This window comes from Dipodomys merriami, unplaced genomic scaffold (assembly GCF_024711535.1).
Source record: "Dipodomys merriami isolate MVZ:Mamm:240054 unplaced genomic scaffold, mDipMer1.0.p SCAF_5, whole genome shotgun sequence".
Classification (NCBI taxonomy): domain Eukaryota; kingdom Metazoa; phylum Chordata; class Mammalia; order Rodentia; family Heteromyidae; genus Dipodomys; species Dipodomys merriami.
Genome location: NW_027206068.1, coordinates 49342539 through 49356473, shown reverse-complemented (window position 1 = coordinate 49356473; position 13935 = coordinate 49342539). Strand labels below are relative to the sequence as shown.

The 13935-nt window shown below is 34.5% G+C and overlaps 1 protein-coding gene across 1 annotated transcript in view; it reads left to right on the top strand.

The window, feature by feature from the left end:
• The window catches only part of Ppp1r3a (protein phosphatase 1 regulatory subunit 3A), a 33886-nt gene extending 20474 nt beyond the window's left edge, over window positions 1–13412 (top strand). The window contains exons 2-4 of the mRNA XM_069996599.1: window positions 7935–7990; window positions 8096–8217; window positions 10146–13412. Coding sequence (XP_069852700.1) covers window positions 7935–7990; window positions 8096–8217; window positions 10146–12500 — 2533 coding nt within the window. The 3' untranslated portion in view covers window positions 12501–13412. The remainder of the gene's footprint in view (window positions 1–7934; window positions 7991–8095; window positions 8218–10145) is intronic.
• Window positions 13413–13935: the final 523 nt, after the last annotated feature.

The window sequence follows — 13935 nt, the reverse complement described above, 5'->3', positions numbered from 1 at the left end:
TTTCTTGGGAAAAATGAGGATAAAGTAAAATAAATGAGACCAGAAACTTTGAACAGAGATAGCAAAATTTAATATTTACTGTTGTCTATCATAGAGTGAGAGGCAAGCACAGAATGTGGTCTTCTTTATTTAATGGTTAGCATTGTCAGGTAAATTTTTTAATGAGTTTTTTATTGTGAAAATACTGTACGGAGGGTCTACAGTTATGTGAGCAAGGTAATGAGTACATTTCTTATCAGGGATTGTTGCCTCCTCTTTGTTTTCCCCTACCATCCCTTCCCTCCCACCTCCACAACTACACTCCTCACTCCACCCCCAACTAAATTGTCAAGTTCATTCTTCAACATAGTGTCTTCTACATCTCATTGTAGATGAGCAATGGGTCAACCTATATCCCTATTTAAACATTTTGTTTTTTCCCCTCTCCTCCCTCAAATTATACCAACATCAAATACAGTGAAAACAGGGGTTATACAGTGGGGGAAGGGCATACAAAGCAACAAAAAAAATCACATGGTGCCTTATAAATATGTTAGAAACAATAGCAAGAAAGAAAAAACCACTTGTGTCCCTATCTTGGGGTTCATTTCGCTTACCTTCATCTTATCTTGTCATATGTATATAGCTTTTGACCTTTTCTACTTGTCTCAGACACATACTAGCTATTGCAAATAAGGGTAAATTTTTGATAGGGTGACTTACTTGGGAAATGAGGAGTGAGGAGATCCAGCCTACAAAGACCCATGAAAGTATTTGGTACAGGTCAGAATGGCACAATTCCTTCTCATGTGTTTCTTATTGCCTGTTCATGTTTTATCTGTTGGAATCCATGCTTTTGTATGGTCTAGGAATAGCATTATACCAAAATGGGCTTTTGGAAGGAAAAAAGTTTCTCTACTACTGATGGAATAATCAAAACATCACTTTATTGCTTTATTTCTTAACAGCTAATTCTGCTGCTTACCCTAACTGATTGGGTAATTTAGATCACATCAAATGTATTTTTGTGGGACAAGTCTCTGAGAAGGTTAATTAATATTTTAAAAGACATATAGGGTTGTAGTACATAATTATTACTGGACTTTGGGAAGAATTTTTATATTATCTATTATACTAAAACCTGATGTATGTTTGACAGTTAAAACTAATCATAACTGCAAAAATGTATGCACAACCTACCCAGAAACTGCTATGGTGGCTAAATCCCAACATTGAATAAATCAATTGAGAAATACAAGAAGGTATGAACTAACATTACAGTGCATACCAGGTTTGGACTGAACATTTTTAAAATAATAGTTGACTCTTACTGAGGATCTGATTTTTTTTCTTCTTTTTAAAATATATATATTTATTGTAAAGATACTGTACAGAGGGGTTACAGTTACATGAGTAAGGTAATGAGTACATTTCCTATCAAGCATTGTTGCCCCCTCCTTTGTTTTTCCCCTGTTATTCCTTCCCTCTCTACCTCCCCAACTCCTCCCTCTCCCCTCAAAGTTGTAAAGGGTTTCAAATTTACAAAGCAAGTGTATTACCATGGGATGACAATTTTATTCTTAAAAATAACTAAGAAATTGAATATGTGTGAGAATATAATATATATTAAAGTACAGAAAGCTCTCTAGGTTAAGGGAGAGGGAAAGGGAATGGATCCTATAGTAAGATAAAAGTAATCATAAATGTGATACATATTTCATTAGTACTACTAATAATGATAAACTCATTAATACCTTCATATTTTGAAAATTATGCTACACATTTTTTTTCTGTATAAAGAGTAAGCCACTTTTGGAGAAAAATAAAGCACATAGAAGCTAAGTATTTGGCTTGAGGTCACCTGGTGAGTAATCGCCTTATTTAGGTTTAAAGAACAGGGAAGCAAGATTTATATGGAAATGTTTGCTCTTTCACTTTTGCATTAATCCCCTATAGAAAGAATACTGGCAGGAACACCAAGACACTTGCAATTATATATAGCATTATAAACTAAATAGCTTGTATGAGTTTTGCTGTACTATTTAATTAGACATTTCTCTATAAACTGGTGCAGATCCTCCAAGTCTGAGATCCCTTATAGATCTGAAATCTTATGAGAATTACAAAAATTTGGTGAAACACTAAAATAAACTTTATGTATGAGATTCAAAGTTTTTGATTAACATCTGACTCTGAAATACGAATTAATTTATCTTTAATTCATTAGATAGATTTAAGGCATTGCTCAGTTCCTACTCCCATCCATGATTTATCATTTCATTCTGTAAGGCATATAAGATTGCTCTTTTCTTCAATCCAGTTCTTCGTTCCTGGAAACATGGAATATGTGCACATTTTTTTTCTTTTATGCATAGAGCAGCAGCTGTCCTTAGAATAGTTGAGTGTGTCCTATTGCAAAATCTAAGGAATAAAGAGCACTCACTCCCTTGGCGCTAAGTTCTTGTGATCTTAAAGGGTCTGCCTGCATCCTTTTTACATCTAAAGTTATTAGCGTTTTCAAATACAGGTGCACTTCACCTAACTTGAGGATTCTAGTTAAATGCAGAATCTCACTCTATAGAAATAGTGGTGCAGTGGATATGCTTTCATTTCCTAAAGCAGCATTTGATATGACACCAGATCATTTTCACATAGGAGACCTGTGAACCATATTTTGAGAGGTGCTGTTTGGATGTAAGTTTTCTGTTTTGACTTAGTTTACTACCAAATAGTGCCCAGGCTTTTACCTTTTACTTTTCCAAGTTTCATCTACTCTGTCTCTCTCTGCCTCTCTGCCTCTCTGCCTCTGTCTCTGTGTCTGTCTCTGTCTCTGTCTTTCTCTCTGTATTTCTCTCTCTCTCTGTCTCTAGCAGTCGGCCTGTCTTTCCCTCCCTCCCATTTGTGATTGCTTATAGATAGTAGTCTACAACTGGAGCCACAAGTCCAGCAAGAATCATTTTGCTGGCTAACTGGAAGTGGAGTTCTTGCAACTTTTATGCCCAGGTTGCTTCAATCCCATGATCTTTTTAGGTCTCAGTCTCTTGAGTAGCTAGGATTACAGACATGACCCAAAGGCACCCAGCTCTACATTTTATCTTGAATTGGCATATTTAGACTAATGCTTTTCTACTGATAAGGTGTTTGCATATGATACCTTCAATGTGCAATTGTTGCTCTCATTTTTCTTTAACTGATGCTACCCTGGGTTTCAGCTTGCAGGCCATGTCCTCTGGTCCTCTTGGAGGCTATTTTTAGCTTTCTCTGCTCCTCTCTAAGCACACTCTGGTGTTCTTGCTTTATTTAATTCTTTGAACACATACCTTCACTAGCTTGTTAGCCTTAGAAGCCTTATGAAATCAAAGACTCTTTCTTGTCTATCTTGGTGACACAACATTTGGAAATTTGTGGGTACTCAATAAACTTGATGGTGATTGAATGAATAATCATAAATTATAATAAATTTGAAATCACATTTACATTTCACAAGCATGCTATTGCCTGAAATCCATTCACTTTTTTCCCTATGTATTTATCAAATACATTTGCCAGGTAATTATAAGAAATTCTCTTTTATTTTACTAGTTCTATAGGATAAATTTACCTCAATTTTCAGGATAGATCAAGCCTAATATTGTGAAAGAAAAATGACATACGTAGGCATTTTTCTTTCAAGTGCTAGTTTTCATTTCTAAGCTGAAAAGCCTTAAAGGCCCAACATATTTCCTTCCACAAAACTTATCCTCTTTGCCTCCCCTATCTGTGTCCTAAATTCTCCATCGAAAGGGATTGTGATTACTTCCTTTAGAATTCTCTAGTTAGAAGCTTCATTTCTGTATTGTTCTTAGTATTCTGCAAATAGTATCAAAGCACATGAAAATGCATATAAAACTAGCAGAAAGTTGAAGAGACAAAATCACCTATCTAAATGATTACATCTCTGAAGTAATCTAAGAGGAGCAGTAGGCCTTGTTAAATCCAAGTGACTTGGTGCATCAAGGTGCATTTTTGTTGTTAGTATGAGGAATTTAACAATCTGACCCCATACCCAAATGACTTTAGGAGATACATAGCACCCCATTGTTCCCCCCCTCTTTATTTCTAGCACAGGTATAATAATTTAGAGCTATAGAGGTAGGGTGGTGTTTCTGATGTTCTAGGAACTGTTGTTATGGCTAAAAGCTGTAGTATTCAAGGGGATAGAAAAAATCCCAATAGCAGGTTTCTTGAACTATTAGAACATCTAAAGTTCCTACATTGGCCTTATTTCTCTTTAGAAATTCATCTTTGTAGAACAGACTAAAATAATAAAATGTGTTTGCAAATACTACTTAAGAGTGCTATTGAAGAAGTGGCACCAGAGCTCAAGTGGTAGAGCACTCCCTTTGAGCTGAAGAGCTGAGGGACAGCGCCCAGACCCAGAGTTCAAACCCCAGGACTGACAAAAAAAAAAAAAAGAGTGCTACTGATTCTGGAGAACACAGTGTGGATGGTGAAGCATTTTATTTTCCTGGTGAAAGATTAGAAGAAAAATCCCAGAATCAAAGCAAATGTAATTCTACAAATCAAGCTCTCTTTTATCATGTAATTTTTATTATAATCTCCATACCTCTATGTTCATATATATGTATATATTAGTTAACTCTCTTTATGATTATAAATGTACTTAATATATATTTTATAAAATCAATTTAAATTATATAAAATTATTTTGCAATTCATATTTTTAAATTAATTTTATTATCTTTAAGTAGCTGTAGAGAGTGGTTTCAATATGAATGTTATATTGAAGTATAAATGGATCAATGTCACTTTTCACCTTGATCAATTTCACCCCTTTTATAACTCTCCCCCATCTCTCCAATTTTCCTGGTTCCACTTTCATATATATACATAAAATTATTATTAGAGACTATTCACTCAATATTAAATTGCTAAGATTTACTTGTGCTGTACTTTCCTGTGATTTATATTCAGTGTTTTATAATGTTCCTTTTTGTAAAATATGACATCCTTTTGTAACCACCTTTCTGTAAATGGGTACAAATGTCACTTCAGTTGTCAACAAAGACATCATAAATATTGTTATTGTTGCCCCAAGTAGTATATCAAAGAATTTCTCTTCATTTGGTTAGCAAGAGGAAATGTACTAGTTACAGATTACACAGGTTAAATTTTAGGAAAAAATATGTCACACTGCTTTCCAAATTGGTGTTCACCATTTATTCTATCACCAGAAATGGGCAAGAAAGCCCGTGGAGCCAATGTAGCTTTTTAAAAAATTCTTTTTATTCTTTTTAATTTTTTAATTTAATTTAATTTTTTATTGTAAAGGTGATGTACAGAGGGGTTACAATTAGATAAGGTAATGAGTACATTTCTTTTTAAACTGTTTTATCCACTCCTTTATTTTCTCCTGCTTTCTCTAACCCCATGATGTCCCTCCCACCCAGTTGTAAAGTTCATTTCCAACATAATGCATAGTGATTTGTGTTGGTTAACCTTTTGTCCCACCATTTCTGTGATTGCCCCTCCCTTCCCCAAATCTGGGAAGACAAAGATTTCCAAGAGTACCTATACAAGACAAAGGGCACTGAAATAAAAAACAGTGACCAGAGGGACTCCTGGTGTTGACACATTTCTAAGAATTTATCAATTAAATGTGTATAAGTGCTAGCAACTTATATTTTTTCCCATTTTCTCTTTCTAATAATGCTCACATCTCCTTATATATGTATTTTTCTTATGTTTTATTTTGTGAATCTCTTCCTCTCTCCACTGAATGAATTTAAATCTATTTTTCATATGCATTTTAGTAGATCTTTAATGTCTTTGACTTCTGGGTTGATTTTGTGTAGTCCAAATGTCTTCTGACAGATTATATATTTAAAAAAAAATTTTTTTTAAGATATCTTTTAGCTGATTACCGGTGAATCATGCCTGTAATCCTAGCTTCTCAAGAGGCTGAGAACTGAGGATCTTGGTTTGAAGCCACCCTGAGCAGAAAAGTCCCCAATGAGAGTGAGACTCTTATCACCAATAAACTAAAAAAAAATAAAAAAGCCAGAAGTGGTGTTATAGCTTCAGTGGTAAGGTGCTTACCTTGAGCAAAAGAAACTCAAGGACAGCACCCAGGCCCAGATTCAAGCCCCAGGACTGAAAAAAAAGTTTTTCAATGAACAAAATTTAAAAGATACTTGTAAATTGACTAATCTGTGTAGTGTATCTTTACTTTTATTTAAGAAAATACTGTGAGGACTAAAACATATTCATATTTATTTTGTAAGGATTTGAGGCCTTACTCCAATTGGAGTATGATTTCTAGCTATGTTCTCTTCTCATCTTTTCCTATATGATAATCATTCTTCTGCCTTTCTTTTTAAGAGCTGTCTTATTTTTCTATATTCTGACATGCTCCATTTTCTATTTACAAAAGTTTTCAATGTGACATAACTCTGTTGTTGACTTTTTCTGTCCCCATACTACTCTAATATTGTCTTCACAGCTTAATCTTAATAGGAGCTCATGAAATTGAAACATTTCTTAGAGTCTTTCTGCTATTTCAACTATCATTGGCCCCTTTGTTTTTCTCTTTAGAATTGTGTTTTCAAATTCAGCGAAAGGTACTTTTACAGTTTGGGTTACAATTGAATTAAATCTGCAGATCAATTGAAAAAAAGAATTGACATCTTTGCAATTGGTATCTTTCTTATCTATGTACATGGTATATTTCTCAGCTTTTAGAGATCTCCTTTGATATACTTGATATTATTGTATTCTTTTCACTTTAGGAATTCTATTCATTTCCTATTACTTTGTACAAAGTCATTTGAAACAACACTAAGCATTATTTATTTCTATTCCTTCCTTGTGTATTTATCAGTATGTAATGTTATCTCCTTCATACCTCTCTTCTTAATAAATGTTTTTCTCAGACATCATCATAATAAGACATAGTTTGATCCTTAATCACTTTTTGAGATTAAAGAAAACATATTGTTTTCTTGTCTCATATATCTTCTTAAAAACTGAACTACTAGTTTGGGAGACAGGGAAGGAAGGGATGGTAGGGGAAAAACAAAAGAGGGTGTAATAATGCTTGATAGGAAATATACTCTTACCTTACTCATGTAACTGTAACCCCTCTCTACAGTACATTTACAATAAAAATATACATTAAAAATAAAAAATCTGAACTACTTTTAAAAATTGAGAGGTCATCAAGAGAAGGAATTCAGCTGAGACAGTACAAGAAAATTCAGAAACTGGGTTAAAAATTTCTGCTAAATTGATTTGTAATGTAGCTATACAAAATCAGAATATTGTCTCTAAAATTTTTTCTTATAGCGTGTGGTAGACAAATCTAAACTCTAATATTCATAAAATCCACCTACAAAGAGAAATCTTAGAAAGAAAAAAGATATTTATCTTTTCCAGTCAGGACAAAGAATACAGTAAAAAAGGAAATATAACCTAAATCAGTTTAAAGGAAAATATGATTACACATGACAGAACTGAAGTCTTGCTTACAAAATTATCTAGAAGCACTTCCATTTGAAATCTTTTTACTGAGTACAAATTGAACTGTTTTTCAGTATTTAGCTGTATGTTGTTTTCCTCCTTGTATGGAGAGTTACTAAAGCAATTTTATAATTGTAGATTAGTAGATTATAAAACATTATCATTTAAATCAAAGGAAAAATACTCTTGCAAAGCTTAATTTCATGATGGTGATAGGCTTTGTGTAAGCTAGTAAAAATTTTCAACTGCCTATATTTACTACTACATAATCTAAAAGATCCATTTTATTTAAAAATATATAAAATATTACAAGCATATAGTCATATCAAATGACATTTCTTTGGTTTGGATTATTGGTTATTGGTTTGGATTCCCTCATTACTAAACACTTGCTGTAGTTATAGAACAAATATAACATTTTGTGTTACTTTTAACAGTAAAGAATCATCAGAAACATCAGAAGAATGTAACTTTGACGATTCAAAGATTACAGGTAATAAACATTCTTACTTAATTTTTCAACAATATTCTCTGCTTTGTTAAAGTCTAAAATTAAGATGATCTTACAGTACCACAAAAAATTACATATACTTTTCAGATACCTACATCCCAACAATAGCTTGTCCTCATGAGAACGAAGACCTAGAAGCCAGCAATCAAGATGTAAAAGATGTAAACAGGAAACATGATGCACATAATGAAAATGAATTAGACTTGAAGGTAAGTGTTCTGGTTGCCACGGTATTAGAGAAGATGAATCCATTTATGCTTCAAAGATGCTGCAATGTCTGCCTTTCAATGCCATCAACTAATAGAATTTGCAAATGGGAAAGCACAGTCTATTCTGTCCTTCCCTCTGTAGCTTGATCAACAAGGCACTTTGATTTCAGAGTGTTCCTGCTGGTCCTTGCAGTGGTACATTAATAACATTCATATCTTATCTCATTACCAGTGGCTTTGAATAATAGTTTCTAGGAATTATAGGAGAGGTAGCACTATCCTGATGTGCATTTCTAATCTTTGTGACAAGTGTACATTTAGCATAACTAACTCATCTGCACAATGAGAGGGCTGGATTAGTTGATTGTTAGGGTCCTACCAACCTCTATATGTCTATAATTCTCGCACGTAGCAGTATTTGGTTTTACTCACATCTAGCCTGGTGAGAATCTCAAAGTTTTCTATCATTATAAAATGTTGAATTACTGAGTGAGAAGGAAATGGCCAGTGCTATAATTTTTAGACAGGAAACAAATTCAGTACTGTACAATTTAGTATTAAATTTGTTATCATAAATTTCACACTTGGTGAACATCCAATCTATTTAGAATGGGGCAGGGGAGATGGTTTAGCTAGCATTTTTAACACAAAGGAAGAAATAGAAATAAATGAGTCACATAATGCAATTTAACCTTTATTATATTTGGCTGGAACTCATATCATCAGGATACATGGATTCATAATCATCTAAGATTAAAATGGCATTGGTGTCTTCAAGTGTCAGCACTGAAACTGAAAAGAAATAGAGCTCATCTCTCTCCTCACACAATCTACCTTTACTATAGTGATATGGCAAGCGCATCACTAAAGTATGAAATTTACTTTGCTCCAACTTTAAGAAACTACAAAGTTGTCACCCATTGTGAGAATTCTCACCAGCTGAAAGTTAACATTGCCTTTTTTTTCAAACTACAGAATATAATGAAAGAGCCCTGAAAAATCACATGCTTCACCAGTATAACTCATTACAATGAGCAGGCTCAAATACAAAAGTTTGTTTAGAAGTTCATGAGATTGTACGTCCAATAAATGAACAGGGAGCTGTAATTTAGATGCTAATTTACTCTATGCTGATGTTAATGCATAAAACAATGAAGCTCTATAATAGATGGAAATACAACCAAATCTGTGGAACCCACAGGCATTGGCTTACAAGACAGCTGTGCAGTTGACAAGTAACATGAGCCTTATGTGAGAAGAAGGGGAAAAACGTAAGATTTGCATATAATTATTGAGATCATGCAAATGTCAGTTATGAGGAGAAAAAAAAACACAGGCATCTCACTGTTAAATCCTGACAGTTGGCATCACTGAAGAGCTCAAATACAGTTGAGTACCAGTTGGCAGTGGGTCATTAAAACAGAATTTGCAGAGACATTAACTCCCTCACTTTTCTTTGAGTGACGTTTTGCTATTAATAGTTTGCAGAAGCTTTGCAGAAAACATATTAATAAGAGAAACTGTAATGGGGGCACCTTTCCAGCAAGTGTAAATGCAGCAAGGGGTACCCAGGAAGCGGCTCTCTAATTGATGAGCATGGAGCTATCAATGTGTATATTCTAAGTGAGGAGAAAGGGCAATGACAAGCACGAATAGTTGAATAATACAATGTGATATTTGCAAGTGGGGAAGGAGGGTGATTAATTTGGACCCCTTTTCTTACTAATCTCATTCCGAAGTCATAGTCTCCCCAGATCTTCCACGAAACCTATGGCATAGTGAGTTCGTAGGGAATCCACAAAGGAAGGGACTTGAGGAAATATACTAGATAATTATTAACTGAGTAAATAAAACCTACCTCATGTGCTGTGTGTTTTAAAAGGGTCATGTGGTTATTAATATTTTTTGTTCTTTTTTAATCCCCAAAGAGAAATCAACATTTAATAACTGAAAGTACTGATTCCAGAGCTGAAAAGAGTATATTTCCAACAGACCCAGTCCATTTTCCAAATAAAACTGAGGAGTTAGAGAAGAAGCAAAGCCATGGTGAAACAGCCACTGATTTGTCTGGAAGACCTTTGTCTCCTAGGTCATCAGCAGAAAGCTCCTTTAGGGGAGAATTTTACAACAGTGAAAAATATTCCTCCGGAAATAAGTGGAGATATCAACCTTCAGAGGAAATTTCCACAGATATAGGAGAAATGATGACGATAGTGGGAGGTACAAGTAACAGTGCATTAGTTCAATTAAATATCAGCAGTGAAGAACTCCTGGATGATAATGCTAATCCAGCCCATAGCAGCGGCAGAGAGCAAATACCACATCCATCTTCGGAACAACCAGGTAACCTTATTAAGATTCGTGAAGAAGGAGCTAAGAAAATGGAAATAAAAGAAGGGGAATATTTAAGAAGAGATTTCCATTCAGATGTACCCACCTATTTGGAAGAATCAGCACAAAAAGTATCTTCCAAAGAAGATTATGGCAAGGGGAAGGATGAGATGGAAGAAAGAATAAGCCTAGGTGTTACTGCAAAGCAAAAGAAAAAGCATCGATCAATCTCATATGACCAAGAAAGCAAAATGGGACACACTGAAATAAGGATGGAAAGTACTAAAGCTAGTACCAGAAATGAAAGTGTTCTGTCAAGTAAAGATGCTGAAGTTACCAGCTGGGTGACCACAGCAGATATACCTCCTTCACCAACAACAAACGTGCATTGGGATGAAGCTATATTAATGGCTCCTGACAGACATCTCTCCCCTGACCAAGGCACCAGTCTAGAAAGAACAACCAGTGGAGTGGGTTCATCAAAAAATGGAAATGTTTTAAAAGATGCTTATCTTTTCCAAGTTGAAGGAAAACAGTCCTATCAGATTAATCCTGAAGATCCAAATGAGAACACCCTGCATATACAAAACCGGAATGTTCTGGAAAGTGCGGGAAAAGCAAGAGGGAGTAAGGTGAATATAACTGAGCAGATCAAAGAAGCAGCGGATTGTAAAGGATTGAAAGCTACTTCTACAGAAGAATTGTTTACCTGCCAAGAAACAGAGCACTATGAACTGTCTTCACTAGCTGATCATGGTATTACTGAGAAATCACAAGGAGATACAGCTTATATAATTAAGGCAACATCAGAAAGTACTCCAGAAAGCATGTCTGTGAGAGAAAAAGCAATAATTGCTAAGCTACCTCAAGAGACAGCGCGAAGTGACAGGCCCATCGAGGTAAAAGAAACAGCGTTTGATCCACATGAAGGGAGAAGTGATGATTCACATTATACCCTTTGTCAACGGGATACAGCAGGGGTAATCTATGACAAGCATTTTGAAAAGGAATCTCGTTTGGATATTTGTAATGTACGTGTAGATGAAATGGGGAAAGAGGAAGCCATGTCTATGTACAATCCTGGGAAGACACATGACAGGGAGCAACATAGCACTGAAAATATAACATCTGTAGAAGAATCTTCACAGTTCATTACAGGAGATCAAAAAGCAATGTCAAAACTGGATTTATATTTCAGAATGTCATCAACAGACAAAAGAAAAGTCCCAGCAAATAGAGACCTGGGGCATTTCCAAGAAGTATCAAGGAAAACAGACTTAGATACTGTAATTCCTTCTGCTTTCAACTCAGACACGAATAGAGCTTCTCAGAACACCTCTCATGTTCACAGTCACCATACTAAAATGTCAGTGCCATCTTCTGAACAGGCAATTGCTGGGGAGAATACAATTACTACTCTGACACCTCAATCTATTCCTACGAAATCAGAATATAATTATAATCCAACAAGTGAAATCCACAGTCATGCTGGGTCTAAACCTGAAGATGTTTTCAAAAGTTCAGAAAAAATGACTTCATATAATAGAAAAGCAAGATCTATGGGCCAGATTTTCCAAGCAGAAGAATGTGTTGCAGAAAAATCTCTAGGGCCAATGATTTTAACCAATGAGTCTTTTGATAACACGAATGAGACAAAGCATGAAAATGAAGGCTCCATACTCTCCGGACAGACACAATCTTCTTCAAGTCACAAGGAATTGGAGAGCTCTACTACCGCTAGTCTTTCTATCCAGACAAATGAAGCTCAAAGCAATGAGGCTCCACTTTCAAAATCTAGCACTTCTAAAATACCTTATTTCCTTTTGTTTCTGATATTTCTTGTAACCATCTACCACTTTGACTTAATGATAGGTTTGGCATTCTACCTGATTTCATTGTACTGGCTATACAGGGTAGGGGGTAGACAAAAAGAACCTGTCAAAAAGAAATAATCTTGACACTATTATTATTTTCTCTTAAAAGATAGGCTATTTAGCCCCAAACATTTGGATTGGTGAAAGAGACTATTCATTGTTCAAAGAGCCGGTGCAGTTTTTTCTCTTGAAGGATCATTTAAAAAGGAATGCGTATGAAGTTTGCTCCTTCATATAAGTAATTATTCTATATAGGACCATTATGTTTGGATCATTAAATACCTATATGAATATGAGACGTGAAGCACGTCAAGTTGAAATTAGGTGCAGCTGTTGCTCCTTAGCCGGCTATGAAGTTGCAATGCTTCATGTCTCTTCACTACTTAAAGTGCTATTTCTTGCATTTATTTCTTAAGCTGTAAAGTGACATTTTTTGGCTCTAGGAGCACATCTCCCTTACAGTTTTAAAAACTAGGTAAAATATAGACATTGGCAGAGGATGTTTACTTGTCTTTTAGAAATGACTATGATATTCACATTTGCCACTGTATCATTTATTAGTACATATTGACAGATCAAATATGCCAATTTGGATTTCATACTTCTAAAACACCATCCGTATGTTGAAATGTGTAAAGTTAGTTTGAAGAAATTCTTATGTTCATAGAAATTACATGCTGCATACGTGTATGCCTACCTTAAACTTTCTTTATACCTACAAAATCAGGACATTTATATTCCAAGTTAAAAAAAAGACTAATACATTTGGTAAATTAATTTTCAATCTTCCAAAATTATGTAGGTTGATGTCTTAAGCAATCATTTTTCTCTTATCAAGACTACAAGATAGCTGAATAATCCCAATATAGTATGTTTTCAGAGTTGAAAATTTAAATGAAAAGTCACACAAGAATTGTTTCAGAATGACTTTGTACATATAAAGCATAAGGCATTAAAATGATACTAATAAAAATATTTCCAAAGGAACTGTTCATCCTATGTGGTAGTGTGTCTGCTTTCTAACGAATAGTTAATCTTTCTCATAGTAAAGTAATGAATTATCACATAACGTGTGCTTAGAATAAACATACATGTGGTTTTCTTGATATTCCTCATAAGAATATCAGGTTGTGTGATAATAATTCAAAATTCTAAGCATGCAAATGGGTGTAGGTGTAAATTTACCAAGGAAGAAATGAATATGAATTGTAGCAATCATTTTGTCTCTTGTAATTATTTAATACTAAAGGTGTGAAATGATGGAAATAGCCATTTTCCATGGTAGGGACATTGGAAAGATTCTATGCATTGTGTTTCATCAACTATGTATTTGAATGACTGCAATAGGCAAAATCTTGTGCTTTGTTCTGTGCCAGAGCAGTTCCTTTGATACACTGTATAGTTAATCTTAGGCACAGGTATGTGGTATGATATTTTTGAGTGGGATAGGAGTATGAAAGAAAGCCACACAGAAAGACTCTTTTTAAATTATTCCTTTTAAAGGGATCTTCTT